Source organism: Anopheles coluzzii, chromosome 2 (assembly GCF_943734685.1).
Source record: "Anopheles coluzzii chromosome 2, AcolN3, whole genome shotgun sequence".
Lineage (NCBI taxonomy): Eukaryota > Metazoa > Arthropoda > Insecta > Diptera > Culicidae > Anopheles > Anopheles coluzzii.
In genome coordinates, this window is record NC_064670.1 from 17,284,522 (window position 1) to 17,300,629 (window position 16,108).

The following is a 16,108-nucleotide window of genomic DNA, read 5'->3' on the forward strand; positions in this document are numbered from 1 at the left end:
TGTTTGCTAGATTCCGATACATTACCGGGAAAGGGTTTAATACTTTATTGCCTACCATGCCAATTTATATTTAACAAATTGTTCGTCTACTTACGGAAAGGGGAAATCGATTGACGGTTAGGAGAGGGGAGGAAAGCGTGGCTATGTCAATGCTCTTGTCCCTACGAATCCTAGAGGAAGCATACTACCACCACCAACACCACCACATCCGCCCATTGTGTATGGTTGTGGGAGCGGTTGTGGAATTGACTGCACACATCTAAACAGCCGGGACGCGACTGGGCGACATTTATAATTGCATAAATAATATAGTATACTAACGTACGAATAGGATTAGGAAGGATTGGATGACGGGGGACACACGTTTTAGGTTACATTAGCACATCATTACATCCTTTCACCAGGCGAATTTGATCGATTAACTGTATGTCGCGCGTGAGATAGTAGGCCATTCCATTTCCATCCGCTCTCTCTCTCTTTCTCTCTCGCTCTATGCGAAGCTAAAATTGCTGAAATCCGTCTTCAGCTGTATCGTCGGCTTCTGCTGCTGGGCGGCACTGTTCCGGGCGGCCGCATTGGCCGCCTCGCTCTTGCTCTTCTGCAGCGTGGCGTTCATCTGGTTGCGCTTGATGGCCGCTTCCAGCTTGCGGCGCAGGTCGGGCGCTTGTGCCATGAACGTTTTGAACTCTTGCGGATACTTTAGCCCGATCTTCATTAGCCACTGTATGGCGTGATCGTTCAGTGCGGTCACGTACTTCGATTTGGTTCGTTGTTGTTGCTGGGGCGCTAGCTGCTTCGGTTCCTCTGGGTCGTCCAGGTAGTTGATGAGGATGGGTACGAGCAAGGTTAGCATCTGGATGCCTACGAAAACGGAAACAGAAGATGGATTAGCACTTAGTAAATTATAATGCGAATGGAGAAGCACTCCATATGTGTGGCGACTATCTTCTATTCAACCACCAGTACTACCTTGCATCAATTCTCCTAATGAATGCGTGAAACGGGGCAATTAAGTGACTCAGTTAGTGGAAAATCAGTTTTACAAAACTAGCTCCATATCACCAAGCTTCCCAAGAAAGAAACCTCAATCCCCAAATGGCAATACTTACGATTCTGCGGTTCCGCCAGCGCAATCAGCGTCTCCACCGTCGTTATACCTTCCAGCACCAGCGCCAGCTCGTGTTCGTTGGTTGGGTTGCGCGCCTGCTCCGAGTACAGCTGCTCGATCAGCCGGGGTGCGAGCGCGTGTATGTACGGCGTGGACACGCGCAGGTCGCCGTTCGCAAAGATCGAGCGCATCGTCTGCACACACTTCAGGCGCACCGGCAGCGAGGCGCTCTGGAAGCACTGCCGGAAGTGGTTGATGCACGGGTACTGCAGGTTCAGCACCGACACGACGCCGGGCGGCGAGTGCAGCAGAAAGACCGCAATCGCCAGCATCACCGTCACCTCGTCCATCTTCGTCTCCTCGCAGCCCGTCTTGGTGAGATCGATCAGGCGGCCGAGGGCGCTCTGCAGCAGCTTGCACCACTCCTCGCCGGACAGCGCGTGCCGCCCGTACCGGTCGGTGGCGAGCGTTTTCAGCAGCTGCACCGCCGCCTGCACCACCACGTTCGTGCTGGCGATCGGCGACTCGTCGTGCACCGATTTGGTCGCCACCTCCTTGATGACGCCCGTCGTTAGGTATAGGATGGTGGGCAGGATGGACAGGGCGCCGAGCGGCGAGCACAGCTTCGGCAGCTCGTTCAGGCTTTGGATTGCGTTCGCCACCAGCAGACAGTTGTCGTCGCCGAGCTTGATCAGCCCGTTCTGGGCCTGGGCCAGCTGGCGCTGCAGCTGCTCGTTTGCCACGCGCGTACTCTGGGAAGGATTCATGCCCGGTATCTGGCGCGCTAGCAGGCACAGAACGACCTCCAGCACCGCATACACTAGCGACTTGCCGGGCAATATTTCGCCCTCTTCTCCGCCTTCGCCGAGGAAGTCCAGCTCGTGGGATGGCTCTTCCGCCGGTTCCTCGTTACCATTATGTTCACCCACTGGCTCGCCCGGCTCGCCCCCAGTAGTGGTGGTGCGTGCCACCTTCTTACGCCACTCCACCTCTTTCTCCCGCTCCAGACACTCGTTGGCGGCCGCTATCGTTTGCTTCAGTATCGAAATGCACAGGTACTGTACCTGCACGCTGTCCCGCGTCAGTATCAACCGATGCAGCACGTTGCACAGCTCCACGGGGAGCGTTTTGTTCTGCATGAGCATCTCGCGCGACCAGGCCGAATCGAACACCGTGTAGAGCGACTGCAGGCAGGCGATCACACTATCCAGCTTCTCATTCGTGCGCGTACTGCATAGCGCCTCCATGCAGATGCCAAAGATGAGGTGGAACCGGTCCGCGCTCGGGCTACCGTGCGATATCGCAGTGGCGGCGGTGCCACCGTTCGTGACGGACGCCGTTTGTCCCTTCGCGCTCGGCACATCGTTCGCGTTCGCTCTGTCCTCTTCCTGGGCGCGGGACAGCTGGCCCTCGTCGTCGCCCTGCCGGAATCCTTCCGCGTTCAGCCACAGGGCTGCCGCGTATAGGATCGATGGCCACGAAATTAGATAGTGCGGTTTGGAAAGATTCATCGTGTCGTTCGTGTAGAACGCTCCCCCGTCGTGGGGTAGCTGGCTCGCGTACTCCGCCGGCAGCGACAGCAGTGCGTAGTCTTTCAGCGCCGCCAGCCAATGCTTGGACAGATTGTCCAGCTCGGGCTGCACTAGCGAGAGCAAACTTTCGCCCCGGCTCTCGAAATCGCCAAACTCGTCGTCGAACGCCAGCCGGCTGAACTCTTTCGGCTGGGCGGCGGACGCGCCAGACAGCTGCGAAGGGGTGCCGGCGGACGAGCTGAGCGCCTTCAGCATCTGGCTGGCCGGGGCGGCACCGTGCCCCACCATCGCCATAATGTACACCTGGCCCCAGGCCTTCAGGATGCTCAGCTTCTCCAGCGTGGCCATGCTTTCGTTGTACAGCTGGGTGCTGTTGGTGCGGCTGCTCAGCTTGCTCAGGTTCGACACGAGCAGCTGATGGACGCGCCGCAGATCGTTCAGATCGCGTGCGACACCGGACCCGATCCACGCGCTGCACACCTCGCACGCAGCCGCCGTCACGTGGGACGGCGTGTCCTGCGAGAAGGCGGGCCGGAGGGCCGCCCCGACCTGCGCCTGGAACTGCTCGAGCAGCAGGTGGCCCGGGAACTCGGGCTCCGGCACGTGCGCAAACTTGTCGATGATTTCCTGCAGCGTCTTCAGGCCCTCCAGCCGCAGCTGGTCCGAATCGCTCGTCGCCGCCATGAACGCCATCCGGATCAGGTCGGACAGATGCAGCACCAGGAAGTCGCCGCGCGACTTGGTCATCTGCATCTCCTTCGCCGCCAGCAGATCGAAATGGTTCGCGCTGGCATTTTCGCACGTCGCAATCACCTTGCGCACGCACTCGGCCGCAAACACGCGGGTCGGCCAGCGCGGCTGCACCGCCGGGTGCGTTGCCTGGTGGTCCTCCGCATGGAACTCCATATTGTCATCGTCATCGTCGTCATCGTCATCGTCGCCATCGTCTCCTTCGCCCCGGTGGTCCCCGGCAGCGCCATCCTTGCCGGCTGCCCCACTACCACCACCACCACCACCACCGCCAGCACCGCCGGCCCCTCCGCCTCCTCCTCCCGCTGCACCGGGCAGCGTGCCTTCCGCGCCGACCGACGCATCCGACGCGACGGTAAGCACATTCTTGCACATGCTCAACCACTGGGACAGATTTTCCGCGGCCAGTATCTGCAGCATCGAGGTGATGGTATCGTGAATGTTGCGCACCATCTGGCTGTCGCTTTCCGTGTCGAGCATGCCGAACAGCACGCCCGGCAGCCCGTAATCCGACAGCGCGTACCGGTCCTCGTCGCTCACCAGGTTGGCCGCGTGCTCGCACACCTCCTTCGCTTCGCGCGTCGTCAGCTGGCGCAGGCAGGAGACGGCCGCCTTGCGCAGCATCAAATAGTTGCTGCTCAGGTTCTGGCACAGGTTCGGGACGAGCGTCGACAGGTTGACGTTGCGCGGCGCGAACAGGTGCAGCTGCTGCAGGCAGCCCGTCGCCTCCGCCTGCACCAGCGGGTCCGAGTGCGCCTGCATGATGGCGGCCGCGCACAGGAACGACGAGCGCGCCGTTGCAACGGAGTTCGCGTCGCCCTGCAGCTCCGGCCCGATCGTCGTGATCAGGGCGCTCAGCACACGCCCTATGCACTGGTGCACGTCCACGTGCGATTGCGGCACGGTCAGCAGCAGCTTGAGCGCGAGCGACAGCGACGGCTCAACGTACCCGCGGAACATGGGACCGCCGGAATCGGCTATCAGCGACAGTGCGTAAAGCGACCACACCTGTACGACCGGCGAGCTGCCGTCCTGAGCGAGCGCCAGCAGTATCGACACGCTCGTGTTCAGATGCTGCGACGAGCCCATCCCGCCGACGTACCGATGGAGGCAGCCGAGGGCCAGCGAATGGCCCGTGCGCGTCACCACGTCCCGGGCCGACTTCAACCGATCGAAGCTGGTCTGGGCCAGCTCGGCCGTTACGCGCGAATCGCCCACCACCTGGGCGATGCGGCCGAGCGCCTCTCCCGCCGCACAGCGCAGTATCGGATTGGCACTGGTCAGCGCGCCGATGATCAGGTTCGTTGCGCTCTTGCGCACATCGTCCTGCCCGATCGCTGACTTCGTCTCGGTCAAACCCTTCAGCCCGCTGAGCAGGGCGGTGAAGATGTTCATCTGGACCGCTTCCTGGCGCGAGCTTTTCGCGTGCTTGATGCACTCGCCAAAGTGCTCCAGCATCTGGAGCCGGTGCTTGTTCGCCACCTTGGGGAAGATTAGCCCGAACAGTATGACGGACATGTCGATCACGGCGACGCCGAGCGGCAGCGGGCCCGGGCACTGCTCACCGGCAGCGATGCCACGGTACAGGCAGCAGGCATCGTGTTCCAGGGCACCCGAACCGGCGGCACTGTTCGGTTGGAGCTGGAAAAACACACACACAAAAACAGGAGATTAATTGCGCGTTTCCGCTGGGTTCCATCGTGTCATTGTCATTGTGCCAGGGATCGTTTCGTTTGCCTGTGAGTGAAACACGTACACTACCACACACACGCACACAAACACACACACTCTACAGAGGTAAAAACATAGTAAGCTGGACAGTTTGTACAAGCTGCATGATCGTAATAGTGATTCAATGGTGAAGTAATAAGGTTCCAATTCAACGTACGGTTGCAACACTGGTTGCGATTGAGGTTTGCCCATGGTACTTTTGAGGTGCAGGAAGGTGCAGAAGTTCATTATAAAAAGCATTAAAAAAGGGTTTTAGCAGAAATGGAACGGTTGTGTTGGGCAGAAACCAAAAAACAAAATCAAAATAGATGCTTCTTTGCAGCAACTGGGCCGTATTGTACAGCATAATAATGAAAGGCAACTAAATACGAGTTGATCAACACAAACAGGGACAAGCCGAACGAATGGCATGGACAGCGAATGAGAAAAGAGAGCAAATGGATGTGATGGATGCATATAGCGCAGGAGTTCAGGAAAACAAAAAACAAAACAAAACGAGCGTCAGTCCCGTCAGTTCGAGAGACCGAATTGGAATTGTGCACTGTAAAAAAGGTACGCATTAAAAAAGATGGCAAACGTTTTGGGACAAGCAAAAGTCACAGTGGACTAGAGGCACTAGAAATGGTCGCACTTACATAGTCACCGTCAGCCTTACGGTTCGGTTCCATCTATACATTGGGGCGGGATGTGTACGGTTTAGGTTGCATTGCCATCGCGCATTTGTACCACACAAAAATAAAATAGGAGTACACATACACACAGCGATGACAAAAGTAAGAGTAGGGATCGCAAGTAGGGTGTGGAGGTAAGATAGGAAGAAGGAAGAAAACATTTAAGTTTACTCGATTGTTTAACAAGTTGCACCCTCCCATTGAATCGGTTGTGATAACGCTACCCCCCACCGTTGCGATGCTATCACACGCCCACGATCCCACGGTCGGCTTCAATAAACGGCCGGTTAAGCCGTTTATCCGCAAGCCCGGGGACGATACAACCGTCGCCGCGCGGAAAGCTCACCTGATCTTCGATCGTGCGATGGTCGGTGTCCTGCAGCCAGGTGCCCAGTATGATCGAATCATCCCCATGGCACATCTGCCGCAGGAAGGAGGTGGTCGTGTTGGCCGGATTCTCCGTCAGCGTAAACTCCGACACCAGCATGCGCAGCAGGTGCGTGTACGACGATTCTAGCGCGTTCGCGGGCAGCAGCGATAACGTTTCGTACAGCCGCAGGCGTACCATCGCCGTCGGTGCTTTCAGATGCTGGCCGTAGTTTTTCAGCACGGACGTTATGCTGCAACAACAAAAAAACACGTATTCAACAACTCAACTATAGTTTTCTTGCAACAGGTTGAACTCACTTGATCAGCATCGCCAAAGCGCTCTCGATCGGTGTCAGCAGCCGGCGCGTTATATCGTCCGTCACGAGCTCGGGACAGTGCAGCAGGAAGCTGTGCATCACGGACAGCGCACCGGCCCGGCCCTCGAGCGTCACCTGCCAGGTGAAGGCGTCTCCGCGTGCCTTCTCCGATTCCAGCTCCTTGGTCGAGCGGGGGAACGCGTTCCTCCAGAGCAGCAGCATCCGGGGCAGCAGACCCTTCACCACCGGCACCCCCAGCGTCATGATGGCTCCGATCAGCAGCCAGCCGGCCTGCGTTCGATTGAGCGACAGCCGGCTGTTCTGGCTTGCCGTACGCAGCAGCTCTTCGGCGGTGTTGAAGATGATTTTTCCCCGCGTGTGCGGTATCCCAAGCGGTGAGTACCGTACGCCACCGAGCACGGCCGCCAGCGCTCCACTGTACCCGGAAATAGCGTCCGGCGAGGTGCGCATCTTCTCGATCGCATCGATAAACCGATCGATCAGTGGCGTAATCTGCCCCGGCACGGCAACGCAAACGCACCGCAAACACCAGGCGGCCGCTAGCCGGGCCGCCATGCACGGATGGATCAGCACGGCGCAGATGGCGTCGATGAAGTTGAGCGACTGGTCGGCGAGCAGGTTCTGCGCGGTGGTGCCGAGCAGCAGCACCAGACTGCCCAGCTCCTGCAGCGCGCACACGAGCAGATGCTGGCTGAACAGCGTCTCCTGGTTGGAGTCTTTCGCGTTCTCCGGATTGAAGTCGATCGAGTTCATCTGCTTCGCGATCAGGTGTATCAGCTCCTTGCAGGCGGACGATTGCGCCTTCTCGCCCAGCATCTTGCCGATGACGGAGCGCAGTATGAAGTTGATGCACTTGCGCGAGTACACCGCATCGACGTGGGACGAGGCCGCCTTCGGGTTGGCCACCAGGTCGAGCACGTGCACCAGGAACGGCTGCAGGTTGCGCTCCAGCCACAGCCCGCCCATCGTCTGCACGAACACCACGTACGCGTGGGTGACGCCGACGCGCACCTCCCGGTTCACGCCCGAGCTGCCCTTGATGATTTCGCCCGTGCCCTTCAGGAAGGAGACGCCGCCGCGCAGAAAGCCCGCCATCAGCACGCCGAGCGCCTCGTCCAGCGACACCGGCCGGAGCGATTTCGTGCTCGAGGCCGACGCCGTCATGCTGCTAAAGTTGCGCAGGCTGCCGTTCTGCGTGCAGGCGATCAGTGTGCCGAGCAGCCGGGCCACCGCGCACCGCACCTCGTAGTTGCAGCCGTCGAACGCGCGGAAGCACAGCGAGGCCAAGCTTTCCAGCTCGGTCGTGTACAGGAACGGGGCGTGCCCGGTCATCTCCAGCAGACAGTTGGAGGCGGCCACCCGCACCGCCATCACGCGATCGGTCAGACAGTACCGCACCGCCTTGTAGATGTCCTTGTGCACGTTCGCGATGGCCGAGCCCATGCCGGCGCACACCTTCTCCAGCGTCATCATGATCTCGATGCGCGACTGCGATTCGGCGTTCTTGAGCGACTTGAGCAGGATCTGGACCGTCTCCTCGTACGAGCGGCCCATCATCCGGCCGAGCTTCTCGTACATGCAGCCCACCACGCAGATCGCGGCCAGCCGGGTCGGCAGGTAGCTCGGCGAATCGTCCTTGTTTTTCAGTATGTCATTGCACTTGTTGACCGTTTCGAACAGCAGAAACGTGTCGCCGACCGAGAAGAGGGTGGCCAGGCAGCGGGCGATCAGCTTGCGCGTGGGCGGCCCCGGCGCCCCCTGGATGTGTTGCGTCAGCTGCTCGACCAGCTTCTTCTGGCAGCCCTTGATGTCGGACTTTTGGGCCGCGACCAGCACCTTGTCCAGGAAGCGCAACCATTCGAAGATGAATACGGGCCGCTTCTGCTCCGGCAGCTGGCTGAGGGCGGCCTCGTTCAGCGTGAGACTGTGCGACAGCTCCATTCTGGCGCTTAGTTCCGCCTCCGCTTCCTCCTCTTCCTGCGCTTCTGCGCCGTCGGGGCTGCTGCTGTCGAACGGGTGAAGCTGCGGGAAGTGTTTTAACGACTGTGTCGCCGCGTCGCGAATATAGCTGCCAAAGAAAGAAAAGGGGAAGCAATTGTATTAAACCAACTCTTTTAATCTGGCTGTAAACAATTCGTAATGTAATATTGATCGTTCTAGACATAGAACAGGCAGGTGAAACAATTTGTATCTAACGTTATTCGAATGGATGCAATATTGTTTTCCGTTTACCACCAATGTCACCGACGCGCACATACACAAGCGCTAGTTGATTGGTCAGTTGGCGTGTTTCACGGAAGCCTTATAAGGAGTTTAATGTCCAGCAACATTCCTTATATTGCGCTACCATGTGTTCGGCCGGCCGAACTTCTGGACATGGGCGGATTCAAAGCCTTGACGTAACGGAATCATTCCTCTGCGCATGATCTCATCTCACGCTTCAAATCTTTATTGCAGCCAGAACCAGATTGAACGATCGCTTGGAGTGATGCTATTAAATTACGCGACTTTTCGAAACACCTTATGTTACAATAGAAAATGTCTTTACGACTTGAGGAAGGGATAGATAAAAGTGGTTACAAACAAACGGATCAAATTGCATCGCCTAGTCTCGGGCAAAGGTGCCACAAGCCGATATGCGTTGATGACCATGACCATGTGAGCAGTGAGCGATTCCATGTTTTAGGTCCCCCACGACCTACAATTCCATTTATACGATACAACTTCATTTGTTTACGATACATTTGTGAGCACGCAGTTGTTTTATTTACCGAAATAGCGACAGATTTTCGATGTGCCCCATTTTGCTTCTGGCTCAAGCACCACATGTGATGTGAACTGCAACTCGAACCGTTTGGCAAATCGCTTATGCCAGCACAACAAATGCCCAGAATAGCGGACACGGTATGCCTTTTTTACAGTGTGATGCTGGAGTTCATGATCAATCCGTCCCCGTTGTGGAAACGATTATTTGCGATTTCGAGATGCGGCCGAGAAATGAGAACACGTGGACGCGCACTTGCTGCACGATCGCGCGGTCGAGAGATCACGGCGTACGGCGCGCGCGGCGCTTTTTGTTTACGTTTGACCTCTTTTTTATTTGCACTTTTGAAAACTTGCAGACCACCAATCTAGAGCGCGCTTCGAGTTTTATTTTAACTTTTGCACACAGCACCAACGCGGCAACCTTTCGCGGGATCCTCCTTCTGCTACAGGGCAGGTACACGGGGAGAAGAGGTTGCACACACAATTTCGCAAGACAAAAAAAAAACCCGTGTTCCAACTATTGATCCTGTTTTTTGTATAGATTTTAGTGAAACAGCCCGAAAGAAACACTGAGCCAACAAAAAGAAGACAAAAAAGGAAACAACCGAAGAAAAAAAAACGTGATCCGAAGGACAACCGTGTGCAGGCCGCGAAAGGCGAAAGAAGAGTTGCGTTCGTCACGCGACACCGTTCCGGGGCAGACTGAAAGGCAGAACTGTAAAGCCTGGCAACGCGCGCGCTGGCCCCGGCAGCCGGGAAAAATTGACCACGATGCATTTATTACCGGTTCCGTCGGTGTGCTACACATTGTGCTTCGGGGGCACTGGGCAGCTTACAGCTTTGGAGCAGGCGAAGCCTTCGGGTTCGTTCGTTCGCTCGCTCGCGCGCACCCGACAGCGAGAACATCCGAAAGCGAAACGTGCGAGCATAGAAGGAGAAGTCCGTGCTTATGCTGTGCATCTTTAGCGGCTGTTTTGCGCGACCCGGGGAAAGGTTGAAGTATGCTGGAGCATTCCTTGTTTTTTCCTCCCGCTCTCTCTCTCTCTCTCTCTTCCTAGCGAAGCCATCGACCCAATAAAGCTTTGGGTAGGGATTTTTCCTTCTTCTGTTCTCCTGCACGTTCGCTTTATCATTTAATCGTCTGCTTCTCTCGCGGTGCTTTTGGCTTCACTCAGGGACTGTGCGACCCGACCGTTTCGTCAGAGTGGCCTTTTTTGTTTTTTTGTTGTACCTTCACAGCCTTACTCCTGCCCTTCGGCGGCAATCGGTGCAATCGGAGCACTGTTTGTTCTTCATGTTAGTGCGTAAAGCTTAGGAAAGCTATCATAATCATCGTCCCTCTTTTTTCTATTGTGTAACAGAGCGCGTGTTAACGCCCGCACGGTACGGATTCGTGTTATTAATAATGATCCGGGGGTTCGGAGGGGGGGTTTGGTATGATATTTAACGACATTAACATTCTACAGGATAAATCAAAATGTGTTTCCCATGAATTTATATGCCCGCCGAAAAGGCGTTTGTTATCGAATGAAAGCAGCATTCTTGTCGTATGCAGGCATAGTTTCTTCGCTTCAGAGTTATTGTACACCTGTGGATCCCTTTAAGGTCACGTAAAAGCCATTTTCACAGTGCTTACATTAACAACCATTTCTGCTTTGCTTGTGAGCATACTAAACTACCTAAACACCTAATGAAACGGCCCTGACTGTTTGTAATGCCCCCGCCTGTACATGAAATACAACTACCGAATTAACCAAAAACGATAAGCATATTTCTTACTAATTGCCCTCACTAACGTTACGCGAACACGAAAGTTCGTTTTGCTTCTAAGGCCGCTCGACTTGAGGTTAACAATCGCTAAACACGCCACCGATAACAGGAACAAACTCTCCTCTGGCGGGGGGGAGGGATCTAACTGCTGGCTCCGGTGCCGAAGCATCCCTTTCCTTCAGCCGGCACCAAACAAGCCGGCATCAAAGCGACATTTCCGTACAGACAGTGCTGTGCAAGACGCCGAAGAGAGTGTGTAGAGAGAGTCACTTTAATAGTTATCTTTGCTGTGTAGCCACTCTTCGCTGTCGCTGTCTGCCAAACGGCCCATAAAAGCAGACTGACGCCGGTCGGTCGGTCGGTGGCCGCCGGTTCAGTGCGCGTGTCTTTGCAGAAGCTGGGCCTGGAGGGAAAAAAATGTCGACGGAGACGACGGAGGCCATCCATAAAAGTGAAATCTTCCTGCTTTTTGGCAAATGGAAAAGCAACCACCCGGCGAGCCCGGCGAAGGGTGGTCGAGAGGATGCGATGTGACTGACTGACTGTGCGTTCGAACGGGCAAACAGTTTTGGCAAAACAGTTGCCGAACTCATAATTCACCGGTCTGGCGAAGGCGCATTTAATTTATTCGAACCAATGGTTGCATCGATCGGTAACGCGTAATGCGCAGCTATCGTGTGTGTGGTGAGGGAAATTTCGCATTCAGGAAATGTGAATGGAAACCTTTCCGCGTTCGAGCTTTTCAGCGGCTACACGGAAATATATTTTTTCATCCTAAAAAGAAGCCTTTTTGGTTATAATTTTTTTTTAATAAACTTTGTTTAAATCTGGCTCCCGCAAGCTTTTTTTTTCTTTTGCTTCGGCCTTCTTTTGCAATAACTATCCATTGCTTATGGCCAGTATTCTGTTCGTGTTCTTGTAACATTTTGCAATTGACCGTGACACGTTCGCATGTATCATCCGGCACCTTGCCACCCCCTCCTTTTCCGAACCCTCTCTCCTCCCCTCTTACTCCGCTTTACAAACACCAACCAAACGCTTCAACTCTCGGTCAATACCACCTACGCGTTCGGATCCGTTCTTAGAACCTCCTCCCTCAACACTTTGCTGCCCAAATACGTACACCCGTCCAGTAAAGTGCCTTCACCCTCACTCTAAGCGGTAGAACAAATTGTTGCTAAACCTTTCTGGACTGGCGCATGGAAACAATCGAACTAACTGAAAACACAGCAATCCAGTATTTCGTCACGGCAACGACGCACATGGAGCGCCCCACACATGATGGATCAATCGTGCAGGCATTGCTGCCCCCGAATTTCATATCACAAGCAACTGCGCGAAGGAAATGGACAACGCAATCGTGGACCCCCTGGACACACACACACACACTTCTGGTTCTGCGCCCACACAATCTTTTTGCTTCTCCTATTTTTTTTTTCTCTCTAGCTTCCTCACAGACTGGTCAATCAGAGCAAAGCAGTGAACGGATGGCATGCGATTAAAAAAAAGAACAAAAAAAATGATATCATCCGGAAATGGGTCACCAGCTAAAGATAGTGGAGAAAACGCACTGCCTTCGGGCCCACCCCACCGACCACCACCCAGCCCTTATACCACCATGGAAAACATGCAAAATAACAAGCAAACACCCTCGTCCTACTGCACTTACTGGTTTCACTACTCTTGCAACATAATTTTCACCTAACTCCAGCTGATTTTAGCAACACTCTGCCACAGCTCCAGCACACACACACGCGCGCACACGGGGACTGGAGGTAGAAAAAATGCGTGCGCTTCTTCTTCTTCGTCGGCTTTCGCTTCTTCTGTCTGCCTGGGTGATGATGGTGACACGATGCACACAGTTTGCTGAATTTGCACCACCCTTCACTGCACCGTGCACGCTGCTGCACACGTATCACGATGGAATGGAACCGTGCTCTTTAGGTACTGACTTCGACACATTTCACAACTCCCATTTTTGGGGGAAAAGGTGACTATTTTTTCGCTACTGCTTCGACTGTGGCTTTTTCCAAAACAATGATTTTGGCAGATTTTGCCCGTACAACATGGCGAGGGTTTTTGACGTTCGAATACATTTCGCTGCATCTCGCTCATTTACGCTACCCTGCCTTTGCTCGCCTACAGTGCTCGTTTCAGGCCGCTGCCAGACAGACCAAAATACCTCCACAACGAAAAAAATGGCAACTGAAATATAACGCATTGTAACACTCCTCTTTCCGGACGATCGATCTCGGTCCACCCGTCGGTGGGTGAAATCATCTTGAACCCTCAAAAACCCTCACAACGCCTTTCAAAAACGCTCGCCAGCGATACGTGCATTGCATTGCACTAGAGTTGGGCAAAACGCACAAAAAAGCGGAACTGGGTCCGGACGATTCCAACAAATTTCGGACCCAGTTCCGAAGGGTAGGTTCAATCCGACAAGCCGGAACCGCCCGGAATCGTCCGGAATCGTTGGAATCGTTGGAATTGTCGGAATCGTGTGGAGTCGTTGGAACCGTCCGGAATCGTCTGGATTCGACCTGAATTGACCGGAATCGCCCGGAATCGCCCGAAATCGCCTGGAATCATTCGGAATCGTTTGGAATCGTCGGAATTCGATTTCATTTCATGTCATTTATTCAGTGCATAGCCTAATACAAATAGATACAAACAGTAACATAAGAAGCTAGCGTGCATATCGAACGATATTGAGGAACTCAGTGCGCGACATTCCTGGCTTAAATGTACGACAGACAGCATTGACATATGCGCGGCGGCCGGAACGTCCTTGAATCGTCTGGAATCGTCGGAACAGTCGGAATCGACCGGAATCGGCTCTACTATTCACTACTATCGATTGACTACGATTCCGCACGATTCCGAACGATTCCGGTCGATTCCGGGCGATTCCCGCCGACTCCGGTCGATTCCGACTGTTCCGACGATTCCGGACGATTTGAACGACTCCGCACGATTCCAGACGATTTCAGACGATTCCGGACGATTCCGGACGATTCCGGGCGATTCCGACGATTCCGGACGATTCCGGACGATTCCGGTGGAACTAGCGATTCCTTCTCTCTGGAATCGGAATCGGAATCATACTTGCCGGAACCGGAGCGGAACCGTGGGTGCGATCCGCAAACCCCATCTCTACATTGCACACGAGCTCGTGAAAACCGTTACACCGTTTTTGCCTAGTGAGGTCGCAGGGGGTAGGACAGCTCGGCAGCATCACTCCTGGCGTTACATGCGTTACATGCCGAATAAATTGAATTTATTTGATTTTTGTTTATTGGAGATCATTTTTTCTGATTCACTTCACCATCAAAAAAGCAACAAAAAATAAGACACCTAATTGATATGCTACCAAACTGAGTGGCGGGAAACCCAGACCCGCAAACGTTACACGAGAATAACGCCACCGCACACGAAGCGAGGTGCACAGTGAGCGACGTTGCATTGCATTGCACAATGTGAAATTTCTAGTCTTTTTTTTTGTTGTAATTTGTCTTTCACGTTGTACATACATTATTTTCTTGCTATTTTATAGTTTTTATCGCGAATTTTTACTCATTATTTGAGAGAAAACGAACACACGTTTTCAATGCTATCCTTGTTTGTCTGTCCCTTTACTAGCCCGCAGTGCGCATGTACAACCATCGCAGCAAACAGCTGATCCGGTGTTTGCAAATTGTAGCGACTCGCGTTTTGACACAAGGCCGTAGCGAAAAACCCCCCACCACAACAAAGAAAGCTGCACACAGTTTTTCTTCGGCAGCTCTCTTCTACATCCCACAGTGGCGCTAAATTTCACTCGTTTACTTAAATCCGCAAAGCTTGTACGCACGATGAGCGAGGCGGCCCACGGAAACCGGATACCGCAGGCGTTCGAGGGCGAGGAAGATGGCCAGCAAGACATTTGGATCTTCGGATACGGATCGCTCGTATGGAAGGCCGACTTTCCGTTCGAGGAGAAGCGTACCGGCTACATTAAAGGATTTCTGCGGCGCTTCTTCCAAAACAGTATCGACCATCGGGGCACACAGGACCGGGTAAGTGCAAATCCGTGGGAAAGTTACATAAATGAAAAAGAAAACATAACTCACACACTTACCTTGGTTTGTTGCAGCCTGGCCGTGTGGTGACTTTGGTACACTCGGACGACCCGGAATCGAAGGTGTGGGGCATGGGCTATCGTATCGGTGCGTCGGAGAAGCTGCAGGTACTGAGCCACCTTGACCACCGGGAGAAGAACGGCTACGATCGGCACTGTGTGAAGTTTTATCCCTACCCGCCGTGCACGGCACAGTTGAACGAACCGCAACCGATACTGCTGTACGTGGCCACGCAGGACAATCCATCGTTTGCCGGGCTGCACGACACGCTGGACGAGATTGCGGACCAGATACTGGGGTCCGCTGGGCAGAGTGGGAAAAACCCGGAGTACGTGTACAAGCTGGCGGAAGCGATGAGACAGCTTTACCCGGGCGAGCGGGATGACCATTTGTTCGAGCTGGAGCAGTTGCTGCTAAAGCGTGAGTGTAGGCCAGAGCCACCGACGACGGATGGGGATACCAGCCGGTCGGAAGCTAGTAAGGAAGGCTAGTGGGAAGTGGGGAACGAGCCTTGCGGTGCATATGCTGGCAGTGCACAATAATTAGCCGGTGATCTCGTCTCCGTTACCGCGCGCAGCACCACACACGTATTAGATGGTTTCGCGAACGGTAATGTTTCACAACAGATCGGTATGGTTTTTGAAACCAACATTTAGCTGCACAATACATTAAACAATTGAGCTGCAAATGCGTAAGATGTCTCGGTGCGCAATGTGAAAATCGAAAGAAAGCAAAGCAAAGTTCAATAGATCTTATAGCACGTCCTTGAGGGTTCGTTTTAAGGAGTGAAAGAGAAAAGCACCCTTCGCGGGAAGGAGGAGAGGATGTAAACAACATCCCACATGGTTTTGTTTACAAACACTGGCTCTCACACATACATGCACGTCCTTGAATTGCACGCGGTAGTATGATATTTTGTGGCACGAACGAGAGACCAAATCAACAAGAAAAA

General features: G+C 54.1%; 2 protein-coding genes across 6 annotated transcripts; one reads left to right on the forward strand and one right to left on the reverse strand.

Annotated features, from left to right (window-relative positions):
* Positions 1–2: 2 nt before the first annotated feature.
* Positions 3–13,108, reverse strand: LOC120954017 (HEAT repeat-containing protein 5B). 5 transcript variants are annotated; one of them, XM_040374540.2, is made up of 7 exons: positions 12,705–13,108; positions 6,480–8,567; positions 6,139–6,412; positions 5,757–5,789; positions 1,110–5,031; positions 970–984; positions 3–861 (listed from the first exon to the last, which is right to left on the reverse strand). In XM_040374540.2, exons 2-7 carry the CDS (start codon positions 8,438–8,440, stop codon positions 491–493), a joined length of 6,576 nt encoding a protein of 2,191 aa, XP_040230474.2. In that variant the 5' UTR covers positions 8,441–8,567; positions 12,705–13,108; the 3' UTR covers positions 3–490. The 5 variants fall into 5 exon arrangements, with proteins under 5 accessions (XP_040230474.2, XP_040230471.2, XP_040230473.2 ...); XM_040374537.2 differs by lacking the exon at positions 12,705–13,108 and adding an exon at positions 9,271–9,974; XM_040374539.2 differs by lacking the exons at positions 5,757–5,789; positions 12,705–13,108 and adding an exon at positions 9,271–9,973.
* Positions 13,109–14,682: 1,574 nt separating this feature from the next.
* LOC120952108 (putative glutathione-specific gamma-glutamylcyclotransferase 2) lies at positions 14,683–15,844 on the forward strand. The gene is made up of 2 exons (XM_040371227.2): positions 14,683–15,093; positions 15,171–15,844. The coding sequence occupies exons 1-2, from the start codon at positions 14,890–14,892 to the stop codon at positions 15,645–15,647; spliced, it is 681 nt and encodes a 226-aa protein (XP_040227161.2). The 5' UTR covers positions 14,683–14,889; the 3' UTR covers positions 15,648–15,844.
* The last annotated feature ends 264 nt before the right edge of the window (positions 15,845–16,108 follow it).

Bases quoted from the DNA above. Each gene is read 5' to 3' on its own strand.
- LOC120954017 (XM_040374537.2), bottom strand. From the start codon at position 9,302: ATGGGGCACATCGAAAATCTGTCGCTATTTCG. The intron at 8,568-9,270 runs GTAAATAAAACA...TTTCTTTGGCAG, and splicing joins GAAAATCTGTCGCTATTTCG to CTATATTCGCGACGCGGCGA. The intron at 5,790-6,138 runs GTGAGCTTTCCG...CCCAATGTATAG, and splicing joins ATCGCACGATCGAAGATCAG to ATGGAACCGAACCGTAAGGC.
- LOC120952108 (XM_040371227.2), top strand. From the start codon at position 14,890: ATGAGCGAGGCGGCCCACGGAAACCGGATACCGCAGGCGTTCGAGGGC. The intron at 15,094-15,170 runs GTAAGTGCAAAT...GGTTTGTTGCAG, and splicing joins ATCGGGGCACACAGGACCGG to CCTGGCCGTGTGGTGACTTT.